Raw genomic sequence first — 27,079 nt, forward strand, 5'->3', positions numbered from 1 at the left:
TCGGTTTTTCCTTTAATTACCATTTCACCTTCAAGTTCTGAGATTCTGTCTTCTGTTTGTTCTATTCTGCTGGATTGGCCCTCTGTTTTGTTTTGCAGTTCTGTTTCGTTCTTTTTTCTGAGGTTTTCCATATCCTGGGTGGTTTCCTCTTTAATGTTGTCTATTTTTGTCCTGAGTTCATTTATCTGTTTATTAATTGTGTTCTCTGTTTCACTTTGGTGTTTATATAGTACTTCTATGGTTTCCTTTATTTCTTCTTTTGCTTTTTCAAATTCTCTATTTTTGTTGCCTTGGAATTTCTTGAGTGTCTCCTGTACATTTTGGTTGACCCTATCCAGTATCATCTCTGTAAAATTCTCATTGATTACCCTGTAGTATTTCTTCTTTCAGATTGTTCTTGTGGGCTTCATTGGGTTCTTTGGCATGGTTTATCTTCATTTTGTTGGAGTCTGGATCTGAGTATCTGTTTTCTTCATTTCCCTCTGGTTCCTGTACTAATTTTTTGCTGTGGGGAAACTGGTTTCCCTGTTTTTTCTGTCTTCCCTTCATTGTCTTTGGTGTTGTTACTGTCCCTGTACTGTGTGCGATTAAGTATTTTCTAGCTTGTAATAATAACAATGGTGATATTTAGAATGGAAGGGTGAGAGGAGGTGAAAAGCAAAGAAGTTAAAGAAAAAGGGAAAAACAAATAAACAGACAAGTAGGAAAAAACAAAACAAAGGATCAAACAAAAAAGTTTCAAAGATATAAACAGGAAGCATTAGTGTACTAATTGACAGTAAGCTGAACAGACATTAGAGAGACAGAGAGAAGATTAAGAATAAAAAATAAAAAGAATAAAGATAAGAATAAAAATAAAAAATAAGTAAATGAAAGAAATATATATATATATATAAAAATAAAATAAAACAAAATGAAAAATAGAAAATTAAAAAAAAACCCTCTAAGTTCAAATGCAATGAGGTTTCAGTCTTAATAATTTTGGTGTCTGTCTCAGCCTCCACTCCTGGAGATGGTGCCTCAGATGTTGTTCTGTAGTTGTCTCATCAAAGGGGACGCATAAAGTAGAACAAAACTGCACAAAGAAAAGAAAAAAAAAAACCAAACCCACAAAGTGTCCCAAGTTCAAATGCAATACAGTTTCAGCAAGTTTTTCAGCATGCAGGTGTAGTTCAGTTGTTTTCTCATCAAAGGTAGGGAGAGAGAAAAAAAAGAGTCTGGAGACAGTTCTGTGATTGGCTATCTGCGGCTGTGGCTCCCCTGCCCGCTGCTGTCAGCCTGCTGTTGCTGGAGGCGTTATTTATGGAGATCTCTGGGGTGAGCTTAACACTCACCTGGCCCTGCAGGCTTTGTTTACTCAGAGTTCTCCTATGCACAATGCCACTGCTACAAGCTTTCCCCTTTCCAAGCTCACTGGGGGAAGTGACACTGCACCTGCTTTCTCTGGCCTGTGGGTTTGTTTATAGTTCATGTGGGAAGTGGGTCTTCCTCCCTCTCTTGTGGAGTTTTCCTCCTACTGCTGCTTTTACAAGCTTTCCCACTCCTGATTGCTGGGTGGTGCTGCTGCTCCTGCCAGCCAGCATGTTTGTTTACAGCTCACATGGGAAGTGGGTCTTCCTCCCTCTCCTGTGGAGTTTTCCTCCCTCTGCCACTCTCACCAGCTTTCCCGCTCCTGGTTGCTGGGCACACGCCCGCACTCCCGCCCTCTCCGGCCAGGCTGGCCTGTTTATTTACAGTTCTGGGAAGGATTCTCTTCCCCCAATCTTTGGCACTCAGTGTGCCCCACCCTCTTTCCTGTGTGTTTTTATTGTTCTTATTGTTTATTACTCAGTTTCTCTTTTTTCCTGGGTGGAGGTCAGTCTGTCCAGGGGGCTATGCTGTTCTGGCCCAGGGTTGTCTGTGGGAGTACTGCGTACCGCTTAGCTCACCCTGTCCACGTCTTCCCAAGACGTCTGGGTGCAGGCGACTGGCGGCCCGGGGACCCTCCTGGTTTCTCCATTTAATGTGAAGTGGAGATTCTCTGCACCAGCTGGAGGTGTGGAGGGGTGAAAGTTTTGCCTCTTCTCGGTGGTTTTGCCTGCAAGGTGTGTCTCCAGCATCTCTCCAAGATTTCACTGTAGGAGGCACGCTTTCTGCTTCCTCCCTCTAGCCACCATCTTGGAATTCCCCCAAATGTTTTCTTCATTAGCTGTGTGACCTTTGATGGCTGATTGAACCTTTCTGAGCCTTTGGTCTGTCATCTATAAAACAAAAGAATTGCTCCAAATCATTGTTTTCCCAAAGTGTGTCTCCTAGAATCATAATTTCCCATGAAACAACTGACGTATAATTTAAAAGGTGCTCCATTTGGAAGTTGAAAGTAATTGTAAACCCAATTCACCTGGCTTGAATAATGAGGGATCTTTATCTCTTTTAAGAAGTTCTGAAACATTCAGCACCTTAGCAAGGTCACCAGTCTCAAGTTCCCCCTGTCTCTTTTCTATGGCATCTTCACCACAGCAACTCAGATCCCCGATGGGACAAAATGGCAGTTCTAGGTATCATTTGCAGTTATGGCAATAGCATTAAGAAAAATCTTCTTTTCTCCCTTAGCATGTCACAAAAACAGACACCTAGAACAATGGAATAGAACAGAGGACCCAGAAACAAGTCTGTGCTCATTTTCAACAAAGGTGTAAAAGACAAATGTTGGAAAAAAGACAGCCTCTTCAACAAATGGTGTTGGGAAAGCTGGATATCCACATGTATAAGACTGAAGCTAGACCCCTACTTATCACCCTGTACAAAACTTAATTCTAGATCTAAGTAAGACCTAAGACTTTGAAACTAATAGAGGAAAACATAGGAAGACCCGGGAAGATAGAGGTTCCAAGTGCTCAGGAAATAAAAGCAAGAATTGACAAATGGGATTGAATGAAATCAAAAAGCTTCACAGCAAAGGAAACAATTACCAGAATCAAGAGACACCCTACAGAATGGGAAAAAAAATCTTTGCCAGCCATTCATTGGCTAAAGGATTAATATCTAGAATATATAAATGAGCTCCAAAAATTAAATGCCAAAAGAACAAACAATCCAATGGGCAAATGAATTAAACAGACAATTCTCACAAGAAAAAGTAAAAAATGGCAAATAAATACATGAAGAAATGTTCAACATACCTAGCCATAAAGGAAATACAAATCAAAACTATACCAAGATTCTATCTCAGCCCAGTCAGAATGGCTATCATCAAGGAAGCAAAACAATGAATGCTGGTGAGGATGGGGGAAGGTAGGAGCCATTATACACTCTCGTGGGAATATAATCACTACAGCTTCTACGGAAATAAGTATGGAGTTTCCTCAAAAACTAAAAATAGAACTCCCATATGATCCAGCTACTCCACTCCTGGATCCATCTGAAGGAGTGTAGGTCAGCATGCTAGAGATACTTGCACCCCATGTTAACTGCAGCACTATTCACAATAGCCAAACTATGGAATCAGCCTAGGTGTCCTTAAACTGATGAATGGATTAAGAAAATGTGGTAGAGACATCTAATGAAGTATTATTCAGCCATAAAGAAGGATGAAATTATGTTGTTTGCAGGAAAATGGGTAGAACTGGAGATCATCATGTTAAGTGAAATAAGCCAGACTGAGAAAGAGAAATATTGCATGTTCTCTATGAAATGCAGACTCTAGACCTAAAATAAGGAGAGTGATGCAAGTGTAAAATGGGATTCTTTGGAGGTGGGAGCTAGTTGGATGGGGCAGGGTAAAAGGTGAGGGTGGGGGGATATGACAGAAGTGCTTCATATGCATGTATGAAAACAGAATAATGTCGCTTATTAAAATTGTTTAGAAGCTGGGCACTGATGGCTCATGCCTGTAATCCTAGCTACTCAGGAGGCAGAGATCAGGAGAATCGCGGTTTGAAGCCAGCCCGGGCAAACAGTCACGAGACCCTATCTCAAAAACCCTTCACAAAAAAGGGCTGGTGGAGTGGCTCAAGGTGAAGGTCCTGAGTTCAAGTCCCAGTGCCATGCAAAAAAATCATTTAAGAAAGGAGGAGACATGAAAGATACTGGGAGTGAATTTGATCAAAGTGCACTATATACATGCATGGAAACATCACAATGAAACTCCTTTGTATACTTAATATAGAATAATTTTTATACATATTATTCTTTTTTTCAAAGCCCACTAAGGACTTCTGCTTATTCTCAATGGTCAGCATTGTTTTATGTGCTTGTGCCTATGCTGGACATGAGCAAAGGGAATGGGACTGCCATGACCCATTTGCACAATCATAGTTTCTCTTTTGGGCTAAGAGAGAAGCTGAAACACATGACTACACAGGGTGAGGAGGATGTTAGAACAAAGTCACAAATCCATTAGAAAGGTAGAAGAAATTGGTTACTGGGTGGACAACCATCATGAATTGCTTTATAGTCAGTCTTCTGTATCCATGGTTCCATATCTGTGGTTGAATCCTCCATGTTTTCCTTGGATGGAAAATATTTGGAAAAAAAGGTGCATCTGCACCGAACATGTACTGACATTCTTTTTGTCATTATTCCCTAAATAACACAGTATATTAACTATTTACATTGTATTAGGTATTATAAGAAATCTAGAAAGGCTTTCAAACATACCAGAAAAATATGTAGGTTACATGCAAATATCACGCCATTTTATATACGGGATTTAAGAATCGGCAGACTTTGGTATTCTGGAGGGGAGGGAACCGGAGGTCCTGAGACCATTCCCCACAGGTACTGAGGGATGACTGTGAATGGGTAAGCGTGAGTAACGCTGAATTTAACAAAGCTAAACAGATTCCTTTCTGAGATGACTTTTCAGAGTGTGAACCTGAGTGGGTAAGAAGGGTGCCATGCAGTACACATACACGTGTGTGTGTGTGTGTGTGTGTGTGTATGTGCACGCGCCAGGCGCTTCCACACAGCAGGGCCGCCTGGTGTTGGGATGTCAGAGCCTAAGCTGGTGAGCAGAGCATTCACATAGCAGGGTAGGCCGGGGAGCACAGAATGGGGAGTTGGAGCCTGGGCAGAAAGAGGACGACATCCTGAGAAGATGGGTTGGTAGCAGAGATAAGAAATAACCTTCATATAGGGGACTGATCAAATAAGCAAATATACCAAGGATAAGAATAACTCACAGGAGAGAGTTACGAATACAAAAAGAAATCTAGAATAAACCCATGGTTTCCAATAGATGGGCTTAAATACACACACAGATGCATATACATATATACATATACACAGCTTCATAATCCACCTACATAAATTGTCACAGATTATGTAGCTCTGTCCACTGAAAGATCTTGAACACAGTGATAGCCCCAAAACAATTAAGTATACCTATCACTGGATTTTGGTTTCTAAATACCATTTTCCACTAAATAGAACCAGGAATCCTTAGAGAGTTGGTTGACATCAGGGCCAGTGTGGGAAAAGTTTAAGATGAACCTGAAATATCAGTTGTTCCAAAGCAAGAAAGTACTTGAAGATTGAGGAAGATACATCAAAAAGATCCAGAAAACAGATTCCACAATTTGGTCATGAAATTAGTGATGGATTAATTTGGTAGTTACAGACTATAACCTGTGGAATAACAGAGGAAATTAAGAGCACACACAAACATTAAAAGAGTAACTTTAAAGCTTGATGAGGAACAAAATGTTTGCAAAATTTTATAGCCCCTCCTCACAAACGACCTACTTTCAAAGGAGAATAGAGTTAACTTTATGGGTGAGAAATCTGGTAGTTAATCCCCTAATCAAAATGATCAAAGTGAGCACCATCAATAAAATGGGACAGCCTAGCGGTGGTGGCAGAGATCAGGAGGATCGAGGTTCCAAGTCAGCCCCACCCAAATAGTTTGTGAGATCCTATCTTGAAAATACCTAACACAAAAAGGGCTGGAGGAGTAGCTGAAGTGGTAGAGCACCTGTGTAGCAAGTGTGAGACCCTGAGTTCAAAAACCCAGTACCACCAAAATATAAATAAATAAGATGGGAAAATTAAAATGCAATAAAATAAACATAACATGGCTTCTGTGATTGACAAATGGAAGTTTTAACTTGAACCTAGCCATGAAGAAACATCAACCTGAGGGATGTTCAGCAAAACAATTAGCCTGTATTCTGCAAAAATGCCCAGGTCATAAAAGTGAAAACCAGACAGAGGCATGGTTCCAAACTGAATGGGATGAAAGCCAAGTGTGAATCCGAACTGGGTCTTTTGGGACAATTGGGACAATGGGAAAAATGTGAATGGTGTCTGAGGACTATTAGCAGAAACATAACAGTGTTAGTTTCCCAATTTTAGTGGTTGCTTTGTGTTCAGAGGAGAGTACCCCTGTCTGTAGGAAATACGCACTGTCATATTTGAGGGTGATGGGTGTCATGTCAATTCATTCTCGAATGGAGAGGTGGGGAAAGTGCCTTGTGCTATCTTTCCACCTTTTTATAATTTTGTGGTTGTCAAAAAAATTTAAGTCAGCACAGCAGGATCTAGGCCCTGTACCAAGTATAAGCTTATATATAGATGTGTGTCTGTGTGTTGTTTTAGAATTGGTTCATTCAGATCCAAGCAATGAGGAACGTGTCACATAATGGCAGAGTCTGATAGAAAAAAAAAAGATATATCACATGTCACTTTCACATGTGAAAGTATGAAGAACAACTTGGACTGTAAGCACTAGAAAAATGAATGTTCATTCTGCTCTTTATTAAAGATTAAAAAAACCCATTCATTAGGTCAATAACTATTCAATTAAACTCATTTTCTTTTGTACATGTTTTTTTCATGGAAGAATCAGTTTTTAAAAATGTTATCAGGTCAGTTGATGTGACTTAGCAAGACACTCTACTTTGTGGGCCTCCCTTGAGCTCATTCCCTGTGTCTGGGGTCATGGATCTCAGGGCTTCTTGTCTGTCATCCATTGTGATGTACCATTCCTTCCTGACACCTGCATGTCATCTTCTTAAAGCCCATCTTGAGAGGAGCCTCCTAGGATCAGAGTTCTTCTGCAGGTACTTTCATCCTGAAGCTCTTCATTTTTATGACCATTAAAAAAATTTTTTTTCTTACGTAGTTCCACTAGAGCCCCATATCTAAAAGTCCTGTTCCCTTGGAGGTATGTTAGCTGGTCACAATGACCCTGATCCACAAGGCTTAGTAGAATCCTCACACTCTGAAGTAGTGTCAGGGATAATAGGTTCTTTCCTTTTTCTAGCTGTGAGCTTTCCGTCCATGGTTTGGTTCTCATGCTGCCATCCTGGCTCAGAGAACACCATCTTGCATTGCATTCAAAGAACTTTGTTTATGCTGCAGTAATTGTGCTCCTTTCCAGATGCTGCTCTGCTGACTACACAATGCTCTCCGGGACATGTCTGTGTTTTCTTTCTAGTTTCAAATGTTGTACCTTCTCCTTCCTCTTGCTTTTTGCTTCTGAGTACAACCGTGTGATATAGTTCATGCAACGGTTAGAGTGGGAAGCTGAAAAGAAAACAAGTTAAAGGTTAATATTTACTTTGAACACCATTACACCCATTCATTTGAAACACTTTGATTGGAGATCATGTTTTTAGACCCATATGTTAATGTCTTATAAATTCTGACCTGAGACTCCCTGATGCATACAAATGGTCTGAAAGCATTGCTATACCCTAATTTTCAAAAAGTCTTGCTATTGCTACATAAACAAAATATTAACAAACCTGAAATAAAATATGTAGACATTTCTACTATAAAATAGTATGTGTGTTGCAGAAAGCAACACATTGCCTTTAGCAAAATTGCACACTAAAAAAAATAGCATATATGGGCAGAACCCTCTACATCTATGCAACTGTACATAGAGGCTAGAAATCACCCCAGAGATTTATCTTTTATTGTTTATTTTTTATGTAGCCAAGACGGGCCTCAGTATGGGATCCTCATGCCTCAACCTCCCCAGTGTTGGGATTATAGGTGTGTACCACCATGCCCAGTGAGATTTATATTTTAAACATGCAGAACAATTACAGCTGCAATGCTGGATCTGAGGACATTGGGCAAGGAGGATGAAAGTGGAGATCTGAGCCCAGGAGAAAATTCAGCTTTCCATAAGTGTGGAGAATACCCCTAACCTTTAACCCACACCCCACTCCGTCTCCCCCCCACCGTAGGGATGGGTCCATAAGTGCAAACATTCACTTTCAATTTTCTTTAAATTCAACTGCAAGGGCTTCTACTTTGTTCAGGATATGAACTGAGGAGTTTTCTTTCCCTGCTAAAGCTTATAATTCTACTCCCATGGTTTTCATTCCCCTTGTCTAGGAAAAACAACACAGGAGCTGGTGTGGTGGTTAACATTTGTAATCCTAGGTACTGGGGTGTTGGGAAGGAAAGATTGAAAGGATTGTGGTTTAAGGTCAAACTGGGAGAAAAGTGCTTAAGACCCCCAACTCAACTAATAAAAAGCTGGGTGTGGTGGCACATGCCTATCATCCAGCTATGTGGGAAGCATTAAAATAAATAGGAGAATGAAGGTCCAGGCTGACCAGGCATAAATATGAGGTCCTAGTTGAAAAACAGCTAAAACGAAAAGGGCCATGGGTGTGGTTCAAGTGAAAGCTCCTGAGTTTAAACCCTGTACCTAAAAACAATAACAAAACAACCAACCAAAAAGCCAGTTCAGGAAGGACCCTAACTTGCACCTAATACTGACACCACTTTCCATGTCTTGCAACCCAAAAGATTGTATGCAGTTCCACACCTTTCTTCCCTCTCACAGTCAGTTTCTCTCTCTCTCTCTCGCTCTCTCTCTCTCTCTCTCTCTCTCTCTCTACTAGTCTATTGTCTCTTTCCATTTCACACACTAGTAGGTCAAAACAAAACAAAACAAAAGGCAGAGGTGCTACAGAAAACCAGCTTCGTACAAAAAAACCCAATAGAACCAAGCAGCCAAGCTCACTGCGTGTCTTGTAATTCCTGGCACACTGGCACAGAGAATGAATCAATTTGCATGGAGGACACAAGATGGTTGAAAGGAAAAAAATTCTTATTTTTATATAAACCTAGCTTCTGATGGCCTTTGAATGGGCATCAAAAATATGCACATATTATGCCTGTCTGTCTGTCTCTCTCTCTCTCTGTCTCTCCATATTTAGATTCTTTTCATTTGCTTTGCTTATTTTGCTTGAAGAATTGCAATGAAGCCATTCAGAAATATTCTGCTTGAATTAGTTTAAGCCTCACATTCATTTATTCAAAATGAATTTATCAAACGCTATTTGTACCAGGCCCTGTGCCTCTAGGATCCAAGGATATAGAATAAATCCAATTATTTGTCACCTGAAGGAATACACTGTGGCAACTAAATCAAAATGCCAACTATTTCAGGCTGGTGTGGGAAGTGCCTCATTGACAAGGGTGTATGGAGGGCCATACAGGGTACCTGAGGGTGACAGTAAGGTGTCAGGGGTGGCTTCCTAAAGCAGAATAACACCTTCTGCTACGCGAACTTAACTACCAGCTGTATTTAAGACAAACTTCCTTAAATTCTGTAAGATGATTTAAGAGATTGACTTTTGAGTCAAACAGCCTTGATCGTTTTTCTCTTTTTCTTAAAGGCAACTAATAAATGAGCCTCAGTTCTCCAATCCCAGGTCACACAGTTGACTTACTTTGGCCATCTTTCTCTTGGGAAGATGTTTCTTCATTATTTGACCTTGATCTGTAACTTTCTAGGGTGTGTTCTGAAATTTCATTGTCTGCAAGAAAAGAAAATTAAGTTACTAACTTCTGGTGCCACGGACATCATTTATGCATAGAAATGTACTTGAATATGATTGGACCTTGGCTACTGTACAATACTTGGGTTATCAGCCCTCCTGTACATCATATCCTCATTAATTCAACATATAGCTTTCTTGGGTCCATACTAGGATTATGCAGGCACTGTGGAAGGCACTGTAAGAGCTGTGGAAGTCCAATGACAACAGAATAGTAGCAAGTTTTGTCCTTTGGGAAGGAACTATTGCAATAGCCCTATTCAGTGGGGGTGAATCATTAATGTTAGGTCCTGAAGTGGTACTATGACATCTGTCTCCGTGCAGGCTGGGACAACTGAAAAGTCAGATCCCATCTCTAGGTTTATTTACAATGAGGGTATTAGTCCATCTGACTGTCTAGAGACAGATATTGGACTAGAAGAGTGACACTACTCAAAGATCCAGCATTTTGCCTAGGGACATAAGTAATGCTCTGTTACTGGATGTGCTGGAGCCATGTGTGGTAAGATCAGCACCATAATGTGAGCTGCACTGGTAATTTAAAATATCTTAGGGCCAGGAATGATGGCTCATGCCTGTAAACTCTGCTACTTGGGAGGCAGAAATTGGGAAGACTGTGGTTTCAAGGCCAGCCCAGGAAAAAATTAGCTAAACCCCATCCAGTAAATGGAGCATGGTGGCTCTTGCTGCTAATTATGGCTAAGCAGGAGGAATAGGTAGGAGAATTGCTGTTCGAGGCTGGCACCAGGCAAAAAGCAAGAGACCCTATTTGAAGAATAACTAAAGCAAAAGGGCTAGAGGTTTGACTCAAGTGGTAGAGCACCTGCCTAGCAAGTGCAAGGCCCTGGGTTCAAACCCTAGAACAGCCAAAAAATAAAATAAAATAAAGTAAAATAAAACATAAAAATTTTAGGGCTTGGGATGTAGCTAAGTGGTAGAGTGCGTGCCTAATACCTGTGAAGCCTCAGGTTCTATCCCAGCACTGCCAAATAAGTAAATGAACAAATTTTAGAAGCCACGTGCAAAACTAAAAAGCAGATGAAATTAACATTTTATTTAACTAATATAATTCAAGATATTATTTGGAGATATATTTTACTCTTGTGTGCATGTGTGTGTACTGGGTGTGTATTTTCTCCTTACAGCATATCCCGATAGGGTCCAGTCACAGACAAGCACTCAGTTGCCATCTCATGGCTATTGAATTGGGTAGCACAGGCTACATCACCACTGGGAAGTAAAGAACGGATTTAATCCTGGCACATGTTTATGGAATGAATAACTTCCAAGATCCCTTCCAGCTCTGATATGTGTTGAGTCTGTGTATTTTGATAGACATCTCCTATATGAGACACACACACACACACACACACACACACACACACACTTCAACGATATCATTTTCATTAGAATGCTTAAGAAAACATAACTAATATATTATGGCTGAGTGAGGCTGAGCGCAGTTTTGCAAGGCAAGAATGGGACCAAGAAAATCTATGACATTCAACCTTTGTCCATAATTGGAATACAAACTCCTTCACAACAGGGATGTGCTCTGTCTTCTTGATGGATGTGTCCCTAGTGCCTGGAGCAGTGCCTGGCACACAACAGGCACTCAATGAATGCTCATTGAATAAATGAGGTCCACACTTTGCATCCTTCTGTGAAAAGAAGTGTCTAACATTTAACACCAGTTCCAGAGCTACTTTAGTTTCTGTTTTGACCATGGTCTCTGGAGACTCGAAACCCACATTTATTAGGAAGTAATTGCTTAGAGTGATGACACTCATAAACTAGATTGTGCACAGTCTGCAGAAAAGCTTTAATGGACAGGATTTTCCTTGTGTCTGGCCTCCATCCGGGTCTCTACCCACTCACCTTTTTTCCATATCACATGTGCTCTCCGCAACTTCATTATGAAGAGCTGGACTATGATGAAGAGGATGAAGATGAGGAAGGACACCAGTGTGAGCAGCAGGGTGCCACTTTTCTCCCTTGCTAATCCTTTATACTGAGGACTTACTTCTGTAAGGAAAATGAAAGGATTTTAGGCAGTCTAATTTTTTTCTTTTTCAGTCATTTATGAATATCAACAATACTTCCACAACGTTGTATAGGCTAAAACCCAGCTCAGTTAAAGAGATGGGGGTGAGTTCACTCGTGAAGGTAAAGAGTGAGCAAAAAGGGATAACAAAGCAATTCTGAGAGATGACTTGAAAAGTTATTTCTTTTTTTTTTAAAAAACGACAGATCTTGAAGTAACTATTTTTCATTTCTAGAGAAAGTATGCAAGAATATTGACTTAAATTACAGTCAGGGGATTCAAATTAGCTATAAGAAATACTTCTAGGTAAAGTGTAGTTAAGTAGAAAAAGAAATTGTTAAGGAGTTTGGAAAATATACAAGCAAAATGAAAATTTGGCTGGGCACTGGTGGCTCATGCCTGTAATCCTAGCTACTCAGGAGGCAGAATCAGGAGGATAGGGTTTGAAGCAAGCTGGGCAAATAGTTCTCCAGACCCTATCTTGAAAAAAACCATTAAAAAAAGGGCTGGTGGACTGACTCAAGGTGTAGGTCCTGAGTTTAAACCCCAGTCCCACAAAAAAAAAAGAAAATTTGTTTATCTTGGCTAGGTTAAATGTAGTTCTACATGAAGGTATTCGGGGATAAGCTAGATGAGTTTACAAGTCTTTCTAAACCTAGGATTCTGATTCTATGGGCTGCAATTCTGGTAAATGTTCCTCATCTTTACTAATAAGTTATTAAAGAGTGCCTGCTATAGGCTAGAACATTATGCTGGGAAGTGCATAAGACACAGTCCCTCTGTGTGAAGGAATAGTTTTTTCTCTATGTCAATAATACACTGATAATGGTAAACAAAACTAAGATACATGATACCAAATTCTAGAACCGTGTGTATTTCTATAATAACGTGTTTGGGAATTTAGAGGCAAGAGTGGTCCTTGAGTACTGAGCGAGTCAGGGAAGTTTTCCAAGGAGAGAATGGTCTTGAAGGAGAACTAAGTCCATTAAAGATGAAGCCTCCCCTTCCACTGGAGGCAGTTAGGATAAAGCAGGGCAGAGCTGTTGAAATAGTGGTATTTTCAAAGAACCATGTGTATCTTATGTGAACTTTCTAGAGGCAGGACTGCACAGAGGTGGAGGAGTGCACCTTATGGAAGGTGGGTGCTGACGCTCTGAGTTGTAGACTGTGGGAAACTAAAAAGGTTTTCAGAACAAAACTGTGGAGCATGAACAAGGATGTTTGACAGTAGGGTGCTTACCACGGACCAGAAAAGAATAACTGAAGTTATAATATCTCACAAGGACTGAGTGAAAGCCTAGATGGGGTGGGGGGGGGTGATTGTGACAATGGACAAAACACCTAAAAGAGAAGATTCGAAGTCCTTGGAAACTGGCTAATTCAATATGTGTGTGTACGCACATATACATATATTTGTATCTATATGTGTAGGAATTGGGATAATACAGAGATTTGGGGATCTGTGATGCTTTGGACATACTGATTTCGGGGGGAAAGGTGTTATTTTGTTTTTTAGTGATGTTGAGTTGAGGAGATAGCTGAAAATTTGGCCAGAGATATGTAGAAAATTGAATGAAATCAGGACTAATACTCAGAAGAATATTCTGGAAAAATTAGAAAATTCCAGATGCATTCTTGAATCCCTAGAGGCATCAGGACAAATCTCAGGAATAGGTAAACTTTTTAAGAATTAAGGAAAGCTGAGCTGGGTTTGTAGCTTAGTGGTAGAGCACTTGGCTAGCATGTGTGAGGCTCTGAGTTCAATACTCAGCACTAACTGAAAAAAAGAATTAAAGAAAGAACAAAAGGTCAGAGAAGGAAGTGTAAAGTGTAATTAGCTGATGGATACAGAGAAGCAGTGGTTAGCAGGAAAAAAAAAAAAAAGAAACCCCTCAAAACAGGACCAAGCACAGGAGGTCAAGGAAGGTAGGAAGCAATGAAGTCGAGGATGGACAAGGTGGTGATTAACCAATCGTGTCATACAGGACAGAAGGGTCAAGAAAAATGAGGACTGAGAAAGGCCGTTGAATTCCTGAACTAAGAAATAATAATTTCAAGTGTTGAATCTAAGCTTGGAAGGCGACACTTACCAATGGTGAAGTCAGGGTCTTTAGTGATTGATTCTTTCTCTCCCTTGTCGGTCTCTGGTATACTGGAATTTTCCATTACTGAGACTATGGTGAAAAGAAGTAAGAGGAGAAATTTCATACATTGTACATATGACTCATGTAGACAACTGCTAGGGTTTTGCTGTTTGTCCCCACCAAAACTCATGTTGACATTTAATTGACATGTGGTGGTACTGGAAGGTGCGATGTTTCAGAGGAGTTTGGGTCATGAATGACTAATATCATTATTGCAGAGGAGTCCTCTATCACGAGTAGCTTTGCACCTCTTTCTTGCTCTTTACTATAATAAGAAGGCTCTCACTGGATGTGCCCACTTGATGTTAGACTTCCCAGCCTCCAAAACTGTGAGGCAAGATATTTCTGTTTATTATAAATAACCCAGTCCATGGTATTCCGTTACAGCAGTACAAGATAAACTAAGACTGTAACGATGTTTGCATAGCTTTGGAAACCCATAAGTGACCCTGACTAGAAAAACATTGAGCTCAGTTTTGAATTTAAAAAAATTTATCTTTTAGTTAACACATAACAATTGAACATATTTATGAGGTGCAATGTGATGTATATAGTAAGGATCAAATCAGGGTAGATAGCATTCCATCTCTGTCATTTCTTTATGTTTGGTAGCTTGGAGCTCCACTCTTCTAGTTATTCTAAAATATACAGATAGTAGGTTATTATAAAGTACGGTCACTCTACTCTGCTTAGAACACTAGGACTTATTCCTAGTCTAGTTGTATTTTGGTACCTGCCATTCAACTTCCCTGTGGCATCCTTTCCCTGTACCCTTCCCAGCCTCTAGGAACGACTAGTCCACTCCCTTCCTCTTTGATCAATTTTTAAAAACTTTCACATGAGAGAGAACCTGCAGCATTTGTTTTTCTGTGACTTCAAATACTGATTTCTTGTTTAAAAAAAGTTGCAAAGAGTCCATTCCCTTTGCCTCATTGTTTTTTAAGGACAACATTTATTGAATATGTAGTCAGGCCTTGAACTGGGTGCCTACCATTTCTTACCACAGCTCTGAGAAAACACAGGTTTTGAGCAGGTAGTAAATAACCTAGTGTCCTGTAGCAAATAAGTGGTAGAACTAACATTGAAACTCAGTTTTTCTCTAACTCAAGAACCCAAAATTTAAGCTATTATTTTATGCTTCCTTCCTGAGTTAGGGCTGTTAAGATAACCACTGAATACTGAGGAATGGTATCCCAAGCTTTATGGACAGAAACCTCCAGTCCGAAATGCACAAAGCAATGACTTTTCTATAGAAATAGAGCCTCAGCTGTCTTTTAAATTTCTTGCAGTCTCTCTTTTAGAAGTAGGATACGCTATGCTGTTTTTGTTTGATAAGACAAACGATGAAAACAAGAGATGATTTGTCTAGATTTTGTTGCTTCCCTTCCCAGGTTGCTTTTTTTTTTTTTTTTTTAACCTTTTATAATCTGTGTGTGTGTGTGTGTGTGTGTGTGTGTGTGCTTGGCCCATTGCACAGCGCCACTATGTGGACCCCAAGGGGAATGAAGCCTCCTACTCCACTGAAAATGGGAGTTATTAGCAGTAATAAAATCACAGAAATTGAAAATGGAAAGAAATTTTAGAAACCATATCTCTTAAATCCTATGTTGTCTATGAAAACACAGAGCAGAAAATTGAGTTGTTAGTAGTGGTGCAAGCCAATTTAAAGACAACCAACCAGATTCTAAACACGCTTAAAAATGTTGAATTATTAAAGCAAGTGATATAGATGTTCCACTTCATAACATTTTCAATTTCCATCACTCTTCAAAAAAGCTGCATGGTACAGATTGTATTTATCAGTGTTTAAAAAGCCAAAACATTTACTTTTGAATATTATTCCGGATACATGTTTTGAAAAATGTGATCTGATACTCAGAACTACGAGCATGATAATGATCTGAAAGCACTTATCCTACCGAATGGGATTATTATAGACAGCACATGAAGCAGAAAAAAGCATGTGGAGGAATTTATGCCTTCCAGAATGAGGTTAAACTGTCTTGCTCAAAACACCAAAACAAATTCATTCGTTCATTCATTCATTTTGTATATTCTGAGGTCCCACTATTGCTGGATACTAAGCTGGGTGAAATACAAAGTTAAAAGTCTGCTGGAATCCTAGATATTCAGGAAGTGGAGATCAGGAGCATCTCAGTTCAAGGCCAGTCCAGGTAAACTTCGTGAGACCCCATCTCAACCAATGGCTGGGCGCCATGGTGTGGGAGAATTGTGGTCCAGGCCTGCAAAGGCATAAAGCAAGAGTCTATCTCCAAAATAACCAATGAGGAAAGGGTTGATGGAGTGGCTTAAGTGGTAGAGTGCCTGCCTAGCAAGTGAGAGGCCCTGAGTTCAATCCCCAGTACTGCCTCTACTCCCCAAAATACAAAGTTAAAGTAAATATATGATCATTATTCCAAGTTGATCAGCTAATGAATCCTCCAACTAGAATACTAGAATTATAATCCAGGCTTTCTAAATTCTTGTTTTAGTTCAATCCTGTCCTTAAAAATGCCCTTAGTTCCTGACAACTAAGTAATTGACAGGCCTTCAAAGGTGATTTTGGAAGGCAGCTATGCTCACCACCACATCACCAATGCTCAAAGGTGATTTTATTATTCAATGGCAGCTTCTACATCCCCAGGTTTACTTCTTGGCTTTCTGTTGATATCAAGCCTTTGTGTTGTGTTTGCTCTGTTCTAGATGGGAAAGCAAAGAACAAGTCTCCTCGTAAATGAATTCAATCTTGTCCTTTATAGAGGAAATTCAAGTGTGACAATCATGTATGCGTGTGCATGTGTACACATATATAACTCAAGCCTAATACCACTGAGCTGACAAGGCATATGTCACCTAGAAGCCCTTCCCACTATGTCCTTGTGGTGTGGCCTTATTCCAGGACACCACAAAGCTAGAGCCAGTTGGAAGGGATCCTGTATGATCTTATTAAAAATTAAAATAAATGTATTCTTAAAATGTAGAATTAGAAAATTCAAATTTTGAAGCAGGCATGACTTTTTTTTAAGTTTCAATAATCTTGACACTTACCAGTACTTGTGGTCTGTTGGGGATCTTGAGAGGAGAAGGAGCTGTTCTCGGGGGCCTCTGATGCTGTCTCTTGGTCAGCAACTAGGAAAGGGGAAAAACAAAATTCTGCAACTGTGGAGAGCAATTTTACCCACATCGTGTCAGTAAAACAGAATGGATTTGGCTGCTACCTGCTTATGGAGGTTGTGCTGAAACCTCAGAACTGTGTGTTCTGCAGCTCCTGCCCTGGTTTTTGAATCTGTATCCTGCTGACTGTCCATCTGCCAACCAGCCTGCTTAAAGGTTCAGTTGCTGGAGCTCTGCAGGTTGGTGCATTTGGCAGTAGTGGGTGAGGGCTACTCACCATCTCTGTATCCCTGTGCATCTACCTACCTACTTAATCTATCCTTCCTTCCTTCCTTCTTTCTTTTATTTGTCTATCTATTATCTATCTATCTATTTGCATATCTATCTTCCTATTTATCAGCTAGGTGGCTCAGGTGTTAGCCTCAGACTGGGTTGAATTCCAGTGCTGCTATTTGTTTGCACTTGAGTGAGTTGGACAAGATGCTTAATTAATCTAATGCTGAATTTTTTCCTTATTTGTGAAGTAGAGATACTGACTGCAGTTAACTCTTGAGGATTGTTTTTGGTGAGAATTAATAAGTTCATTCATATAACATTTAGTACAATGCCTACCTGCTTCTTAAGCACAATGCTTACTAAATGTTACTGTGTAATGTAAAGAAACGAGCTTGGATAGATTTTTATCAGTCTGAAAGTCAGCATCCAGGAAGCATGTAACAACTGTGCCTGTCAATTTACTAATATGACTCAAAATATATGAGTGCTTCCCACTCTTCACTTAAAGACTTTTCTGTGGTTTAAAATTTTTATTTTTTAATCACACATGTAATTTTCGAAAAGTACAATTTTCTCTGAGGAAAGGAAGAATTACTGAAGAAATAGAGGAATAATAACACAGCTGTCCCTGCTTATTTGAGGGGGAGATGTTCTAACCCCCTCCTCCCCAAAGCTTGAGACTGATAGAGTTTAATTTATAAATTAGACACAGTAAGAGATTAACAAGAGTAAGTACCAATAAAATGAAACAATTATAACAACATAATGCAATGAAAGTTATGTGAATGTGGTCTCCCCTCCCTTCTCTCTGTCCCTCTGTCTCTCTCTCCCTCTCTCATTATTGAGCCATGGGTAACCTGAAATCAAAGAAAGCAAAACCATGGATAAAGGGACACTGGGCAGACTCTCAGGCTAAAATAAGCTCTCTGACCATAGAGATGCCAGAGAAAGTTGAAGAGGAGGCTTGTATAATGGAGCAAGTGAAAAACTTGAGAGCTAATCAAATACAAATATTGGAAACAAATTAGACGCCATGCATAAATGAAGAATATCAAGAACACATAGAATAATATCTATCAATAATGATGAAAATCTTCTAACATAGTACCGACTGCATAAATTCAGGTAATTACATGTTTGTTTACAAGTTATTTATATATAGTCAAACAAACCATGTATATTTAAAATTAGAGTTTGTACTCTTAATTATCCTCTCAATCAACAAGCTGCTAAATAACTGCATTTAGACTGAATATTAAAAACAAAAAAACTGAAGAAAATAGACACAGTAAGAGATTAACAAGAGTAAGTACCAATAAAATGAAACAATTATAACAACATAATGCAATGAAAGTTATGTGAATGTGGTCTCCCACATTTGAGTATATGGATACCGGCCCATTGAGATTTATCTCCAAAGCTGGCCAAAATGTTATAGACCTCTGCTTTCCAATGGGATATCTGTTAATTACCTAGTCCATTTAAATTTAAGTTAATTAAAGTTAAATAGTATTAAAATTTAGTTCCTCAGTTGCATCAACAAAATTTCAAGTTAGAATTTTAGACAACCTGTATCCATCACTGTGACCTTGGCAGCTTTCAAACACTTGAAGACTTCTGAGGGGATCAGTGATGATATTAATGGATTTGATTTTGATATTGAAATGTACCAACATTTGAAAGATCTGTGGAGTCAGTAAATCATTATTTTCCAAATGACCATGGAATAATGTCATGAAAATCATGCCTGGGTTAAAAGACCCACACAAAATGCAAGAGAGATCAATGGATTTTAATGCAACAGAGTAGAAAAAGGTCATTGATATACTTTCTGGGTTCACTTAGCAGCTAACGCTGAAGAAACTACCTGTCGAATTTTGGTGTAGCATCAAAGAATATCTGCAATTATACAAAAAGGCTATTGAAACACTCTTTCCTTTTCCAAAGACATATATTTGTGTGAAGTTGAATTATTTTATGTGTATTTCAAGCAAAGCAACATATCGGAAAGAACCGAATGCAAAAGTTCTAAGAAGCTAATTGTTTTCTTTTCTTTTTCTGTTTTTTTTTTTTTTGAGGGACTGGAGTTTGATTTCAGGGCCTTGAGAACATAACTAAACAACCAACTCTCTGCCTCCTGAGTAGCTGGGACTACAGATGTGAGGCACTGCATCTGCCCTCTGAATGTCTTTAGGAAGCAATCATGTGGATAGTCTTATTCCCAGAATGCCTTTGTGCTCTAGCCCCTCTGGTGGAGGTGGAGGTGTAGGGTGGGGAATGAATCATAAAGGAGTAGGTGTGTGTTTGTAAGATTATAGTGCAGCCCAGTCTGTGGGGCCTTGAGTCTTCTAGGGCAGCTTCCTCAGTAAATTACTTGTGGTTTGATGAGAAAGGGCCCCATGGAAAGCATGCGGCAGTGTGAGCGGACCTGTCAACCACAGCCACTGCCCCCATAGGGCATCATAGCAGCTTTCCCTGGGGAGGTTCTCCTACACACCCTTGCCCTTTTCAAATTCTAGTCATTGTCTGCTATTTCATTTGATAAAAGGGTTTTTCACTAAATGCACCTTCATCAAATCTTTTCATTTAAGGGATTTCTTGTTCTAAGCATCTCTTTTTCACATTTAGAAGAACCTTGTAAAACAACAAAGCTCAGAGGTTCGTGCAACTTCTATAGGACACTCCTTGACTGAAAGAATTGTTTACAGTCTTTAAGTTATATCTTGAATTTTGGGTGAATCTACAAAACCATCATATCAAAAGAAATGTAAACAGCAATCATGTCAATGTAATTGCATAAGCGTTTTACAAGAACATAAAATGATATCGACAAGTTTAGATTTATTTGTTTGTATTATCTCTTATTGGGTCAAGGACAAGGATATGCTTTGCTTTATGTGATATCTCCAAAAACATGACTGCAATAAAATTATTTCCAGTCAAGTTGGGCCAGCAGTCATTATCAAAAAGAAAGCACGATGCTCTTTGCACAGGACGTTCTGCTAGACCTTACTCCCAACTGGGTTTCTTCGGAATGTGAGGACACATGTTCTTTGTTGGAGAAATTTCATTCCAATTGTAAATCATTGCAGGGATGTACTATTAAGGGAAGCTTTGTTGACAGTAATCTCACTCTGAAGGACTTTGCCTGGTCCACTTAATTTTGCTTGATAGTATAATAATAATGTAAATTAAAAATGGAGGGCTGGGGACATGGCTCAAGTGGAAGACACTTGTCTAGCAAGCATAAGTCCCTGAGTTCAAACCCCAGTACCACCAAAAAAATCAAAATTAAAAAATTTAAATGGAGGCAAACATTGGTTCTTACCCAAGTCTTTAAACTGGAAAGGCGCGACCAGTTTTTTCCCATGGAGGCCCTTGTGTCGGATAATGCAGTACACGGTTGAGTTTTTGCCGTATGTGTGCACCATGACTGTGCTGGTGGTATTACATTTTTTCCCATCAGTTTCAAATTCATGGTGGGTTCCACCTATGTAACAATTTAAAGAGATATAAAAGGTTATGGCTCTTGGGTGGGTTTGGCTCTACTAGAAACCAGTGGCTTTGACTTCATGGCAAACATATTAGGTTTAACCTCAATCTAACCTCAGTCGGTTGCTTTTTACATATTGGCTCTGGCCACAAATGCAAAAGTGTGAGGGAGAGTGAATAGATTTCAACAAACCCTTCACTATTGGGGAAATATTCAAAGCTTATAGTGGTTACACAAGAGGGATCGCTTGATGTTGTTTGATGAAACCCAAGAACTTATTCAGGTTGAATGAGTAAAACAAATTAAAGGAGTTTGATAATGAAGTAGAACTGGTGCTAGACTGGAAATCAGTTTGGGTTTTAGGTTTTTTTCTCTCTAGAGCTCTAATTTGGTCACTTTTTCAACTGTGCAGGGTCTCTTGTTGCTCTTAAGAATACGTGATTATATAGCTATTGAAGGCACTGTCTGTCAAAATGCAAGTGAACTAGAGAGTAGTTCTCAAACATCATAATCGCTTAGCTTGTTTCAAACAAACCCTCAAAGTTTAGATTCTTTGTTCTTGTAACATTTTAAGTCTGTCATTGTGGAGGTGACACAATAGTACACTGTATGAGGAATATCTTATCTGTTCCAATTACAGGCAGTCCCTGACTTATGGTACTGAAATTGTTACATAAACCCATGGCAAATTGAGCAGCACGTGAACATTTTCAATTTTAGGCCTCTGGGAAAGTGTACGCTCAGAGGTAATTGCTATGCTACATCTCTTATTTTAGGGAATTTTTATTAATATTCCATTTTAGGCTTCTACCTTTTTAAGTAAAATTTTAATTACTCATAATTAGTCTTTTAACATTAGAAATAATATTGATTTACAAGGATAATTTAGAGCAGAACTGCTGAATTACTGAATGGTGTCTGTTGGCACTTCCTGTCACCAGAGGGCGACAGAACATTTAAAAACTTCCTTGGAAATTTAAGAAGTGAAGCAGTCCTTACCAGAGATCTCTAGTCCATTCCCCAGTAGCCAGGTTATCTGTGGAGGAGGCTTGCTTCTCTGGGTGGAGCATTTGAGTACCACATGGTCTTCTCCATTCAGCCTTCTGATAACTGAAGCTTCCACGATTGGCTTGAGAGGAGTTGCTAGAAGAAAATGGATTTTTCTGTGCTTAGTTAGCTGGTCTGCATCAGCAAAGAACAGAGCCTGAGAAGGCATAGTCTAATTAATGGGTATATTTTTTCTTCACTTGACTTTGCCCAGAATCCAGTCAAGTTAAAGGACTTTCACATGCTTGCAAAGTGATAGAGGTAGGCACAGGATACAATGAAAACCCAAAAGAACACACAGTCTGTGGCAGGATGGCACTCAAGGTGACCAGGCAGATGGGAAGAAGATAACTCCTAAGCTGAGTCACATTGGTTATCCAAACCCCCAGAGAGCCACTCCTGTTCAGCTACTTTCCCATCCTGCCTTCACTTACAGCTGGCACTACACTATAAGTCAACACGAGAAGGCCAGGCGAAGTGGATCACACCTGTAATTCCAACTACTTAGGAGGTGGAGATCAGGAGGATGGTGGTTTGGGGCCAGCCCAGGGGGAAAGGGGGAAGTTAGTGAGGCCCCATCTCAATCAGTGGTTGGGCATGGTGGTATAAGCCTGTCATCCCAGCTATACTAGGCAGTCCAGGCCAGACTGCGCATAAAGCCACACCTTATCTCAAAAATAACCAAAGCAAAAAGGGCTGACGGTGTGACTCAAATGATATGGCACCTACCTCACAAGTCATACTGGGTTACCTTGTTGGGGTACCTACCTAGCACAATCACCTTCACTTCCTTTGTGCTCACGGAGTCACTGTAATGAAAACACCTGTACACGCCTTCATCTTGCAAAGTTACATTGGGCACGTTGATGGAGAGTTGTGTGGCTGAGTGATGAAGAAGCTGGTATTTGGAATTTTTAAAAGCTGTACAAGAGACAAGTAATGCTGTTATGAGGAAAGGTATCAGATGAATACAGACTGATCATTTACAGGAATAGTTTTTGATTTTCACGCTTTGAAGAAACAAATGTCATGCCTTCAATTGCACTGCCTTCCAAATTCTAGTGTTCCCCAGGTGGATTGGATGCCTCTTGAAGCAAATGTTTGGATAGTGGAATCTGTGAAGCAAACAAATTTCTTTGTGTTTGTGGGAAATTAAGAACACTGTACTGGAGACAGACTCAGGTTGCAGGAGGATTTTAGTTAGTTAGTTTGTTTGTTTTAATGAAAAATGACCCACTATGATTTACCTCTTTGAAATCTGATTCATTTGAAATCATCCTGTCATAGTCAATGTCAAGAATGGAAGATGAATGCAGTGATAAGTGCGCCAGCTAAGTGCTTTTTATTTTAAATTTTGAACTATTCAGTATTATTTAAAGATTCTCATAGATGACGACTGAGTCCTTTCAGGTGTTTAGCTAATAGCAAAAAAGTAAAGTCTCCAAAGTTTCAACTAGTAGATTATGTACTGTCCTGGAATTTCCATGTCAAGGCCAAGATCCCTTAGCAAATCATAGGCTCTGGAAACGCATGTTTTTGTTTATATGGTTTTTTTTTTGTTGTTGTTGTTTTCAGAACTGGGGCTTGAACACAGGGCCTCATGCTTGCTGTTTATATTTTTTTAAAATCATTAAGATTTATAGTATGAACAAGTATAAAATATAGTTACACATTGAATAGCTGCCCAAGGAATGTGTTCCTCATCTGCAACCATGCCTGTGTGTCCTGGGACCTGAAACTATGTGAACTAGAGTTCTGGGGTTTTCAGCCTCTGCTCTATTGAGTTTTGAGTCCACAGTTCTTTGTTGTGGGGCTGTGGATACAGGTTGTTTAGTAGCATCCTTGACCTCTACCTGTTAGATGCTAAATCATCGCTCCCATTCTCTGTTTGTAATAATCCAGTCTTCCCCAAATATTGGCAGATGTCCTTCAGAGACCAAGATCACCCCAGATATAGAGCCACTGAGCTAGATGAAGCTATCTGCCATGGAACCCTCAGAATGTCTATCTTCTCCCAGTTTCCCCCCAAAAAAACAAAATAAAACAACAAAGAACATAATTTAATAGAAATAGCTCTACTCAAAGTTTATTTCTTTACAACTTTTAACAATTTGTATCTATTTGTTCCACTGGAATCTAGCATTAAAAGTTGATTTCACTTGAAATAATGTATTTCATTATTTTATATTTAACATATTAATATTTTAATAGTGTTTTCAAAGCATACCAATATTTTTAGAGGCTCTGCTTTATACACAAGAATTTGCTGGTTTAGACTTTTTCAAGTATTTGGCAGCTAGGAATATTAAATAGAGATATAAAATGGTTTCATCGTGAAGGGAAGGCTTAGCAAAATCTTTCTCAAAGTCCACGAGATGAATGAAATAGACTTTTGAGTTCCTGCCCGTGTCAGGCATCGTCCACTTACTTCATGTGTGTTTGTGAAGAGGGAAATGACCATCTGCCTTCTCAAAGTAATGTGTCCTGTCAGTTTTTATTGCTTAGATATCTTGCTTTTATGTGAAGGCCAACAGGGAGGAGAAGCAGAGATATTTGGAAGGGAGCTTAGTAAGGTGACTTTGGATTGCTCAGGTGGAAAATGAAGCAGCTGGCTGCAGATGTGGGGAGGTAACACTGGCTACATGAGGGCAAAGTCAGCCTATTGCCTGCCCATCATTTTGCTATGGGGTGTTTCATGGTCCCTGACACTCAAAATGTGATGTGGGGGTGGTGTGGGGACACGGAAAGGTGCTTTGTAATTTGAGCTCCCTTTCATAACCATTCTGGTGGGGTTTCCATTTCAGACTTCCTGTCCCCCCCAAAGCAGCTATGCGTCAAATATCAGGCTTTAGAAGTGTGATTTACATGTGACAGTAGGTGGGCAAGCCCACCCTTTGGTGATTCATGCAGATTTTCTGTCCCACTAAGCTGCATGGTTGGAAAATCCTTTAGGTTTAGGTCTGATGGAGATTTTTTTTTTTTCTTTTTTCACTTACCAGGATGCTCATTTAAAAAAATGGTGAAGCCTGAAGGTGCCAGCCACTGGATGGAGGCATTCTTTGTCAGGGAAGTGACACAGTGTAGAGTGAGCGTCTGTCCTTCCTCCACGGTGATGGTTTCCATGTGGTTAGTCAGGAAGGCCTCTGTGGAGGAGAGAATTGGGTCTGTCAGGCTGATGGGCCCAGCCACAGGCGTGGGGTGGTAGGGATTTAGTCTCAACACAACCTCACTCAGTAATTCATTACATATTTCTTGTAGAAGTAAAAATATAAGAACATTTTGGTAGAACAGGAACATGGAACAGCTGTTACTGGGTCCACGCTCTGGGACATATCAGGAACTGTGCCAGGCCAGAGTCCTTAAATCTAGTTCCCAAACAAACCCTATAAAGAAAGAATACTTCTGCTCACTTTACAGATGAGGGAATAGCTGCTCAAGTTCACAGAGATCATGGATCTGGAGTTTGTACCCAGGACAAAAATCCATGTTTCTGTAACTATGTCATCGGTCTATCAAGTGATAAGACCCCAGACAACTCAGCATTCATGAACTTGGTTTATAAAATGGGTAATTTGTACCTTTAAGCATAAGGTGTGTGTCTAGGATTCTATGAAGATATTTTGGGGTATAGCTCAATGGGAGACACTTGCATAGCAAGTTTGCCTAGCACAAGGCCCTGGGTTCTAGCCCATTATCACACACACACACACACACATACACAGTATAATAATTCTTGGTACTCTCATGAATTATGGAGCTGCCCTTCACCAAGAGTACATAAATGCCAGAGAGTGTCTATGGTAAATCTCCAATTCAACATTCTTTCTTTCTCTAGGCAAACATGTGAGAGTCTAATTTCTCCAAATCATACCCCTCAGAGAATGATAGACAATTGGCTCTATGCAGCTGCAAATTTATCTTCCCAGGAAGAAAATGAAGGAAAAATAAACTGGCTTTTACTGCTGATTTTACACATTTATTGATTTTCATTATTTCTTCAAATTTTAAATTAAAATTTTTTTTCCTGAGGATAGCACAATTCTTGTCAATGAAGGTATAAAATATTTTCATAAACAGAAGAATATTGTAGGGTTACAAATTATGAATAGCAAATGTAACTTATTTTGTTATTATAAACTAAAAGAAAAGAAAAGAAAGAAGCAATAAGGGAGTTTATTTCCTTGTGATAAATTTTAAGTACCAGGGAAAATGTTTTGGGAATTAATTGGTGCAGCCTTTTTTATGGGTTCCATTCCTAAGTCATTCTTTTTAATCTAGCCTCCAGCAGTAATAACCCAGAATTATTGTATTGTATTCATATTGACTTTTGTAGTTAAGCAGTTTGCTTGAATTCTAATGGAGAAACACCCATGCCATCAGCCAATACTGTAATGAACAATTAGTCAATAAAAAGAGATTTTGGGTGTTGGGGAAGTAACTGTTGCAGAGTGTCTGCTTAGCATGCCAGAGACCCTGCCAGAGAACTAACACATAAATAAATGAATAAATAAATAAATAGATAGATAGATAGCAATGTGTGTTTTCAAAAATAAAACATATAGACTTCTAAGGTCAAAATTATGGTTTGGTAATTTGGGAATATTTTCATCTATAAGAACAACCCATAAATGAGAAAGAAGGGTAGTATTCGTCATGATGCTTGAAAATGACAGTGAAATCTCAATAACAATAAGGGATTGTTACTGATAATAAAATTTGGGAAGCTGCTTAATTCCCGTTCTTGTGTCTTCATGTGGCTCATGGTAGGTAGGGAGGGAAAGCACTGGTCCTCAACCTGGGCACTGAATCAGAATCACCTAGAGACCTTTCAAAGTCCCTGGTTCTCAGGTTGTATCTGTTGATAATTATTCAGAATCCTTGGAGGTGGGAGCCATACATCATTTATCCTGACCCCCAACCCAAGTGCTCAGACCCTTCCGTTCCCAATGAACACAGTTGCAGTGCAATGAGTAATTAAAAATTCAGAGCCCCACAGTTGCTCTTCCAGTACTGGGGCCAATACTCTGCTTTTGCAAGAGCCAAATGGGTCAGAAGGATAATGAAGTTATCTTACTTTCACAGACTTCAGAGAAAAACACTCTACAGCCTCATTGTATCTAAACCATGGCAGCCTCGCTGGAGTGAGTGTTCTCTCAGGAGGGGCCTTCTAAGCCTA

At 39.5% G+C, this 27,079-nt stretch overlaps 1 protein-coding gene across 1 annotated transcript in view; it reads right to left on the reverse strand.

Annotated features, from left to right (window-relative positions):
* Window positions 1–6,732: 6,732 nt before the first annotated feature.
* Window positions 6,733–27,079, reverse strand: part of Crtam (cytotoxic and regulatory T cell molecule) — a 28,534-nt gene continuing 8,187 nt past the window's right edge. Inside the window, exons 2-10 of the mRNA XM_020182391.2 lie at window positions 24,900–25,046; window positions 22,672–22,824; window positions 21,856–21,999; window positions 20,692–20,853; window positions 17,022–17,102; window positions 13,920–14,003; window positions 11,664–11,810; window positions 9,678–9,764; window positions 6,733–7,506 (exon numbers count right to left, since the gene is read on the reverse strand). Of these exons, the coding sequence (XP_020037980.1) occupies window positions 7,376–7,506; window positions 9,678–9,764; window positions 11,664–11,810; window positions 13,920–14,003; window positions 17,022–17,102; window positions 20,692–20,853; window positions 21,856–21,999; window positions 22,672–22,824; window positions 24,900–25,046 (1,136 nt within the window). The 3' untranslated portion in view covers window positions 6,733–7,375. The remainder of the gene's footprint in view (window positions 7,507–9,677; window positions 9,765–11,663; window positions 11,811–13,919; window positions 14,004–17,021; window positions 17,103–20,691; window positions 20,854–21,855; window positions 22,000–22,671; window positions 22,825–24,899; window positions 25,047–27,079) is intronic.

This window comes from Castor canadensis, chromosome 2 (genome assembly GCF_047511655.1).
Source record: "Castor canadensis chromosome 2, mCasCan1.hap1v2, whole genome shotgun sequence".
Taxonomy (NCBI): Eukaryota; Metazoa; Chordata; class Mammalia; order Rodentia; family Castoridae; genus Castor; species Castor canadensis.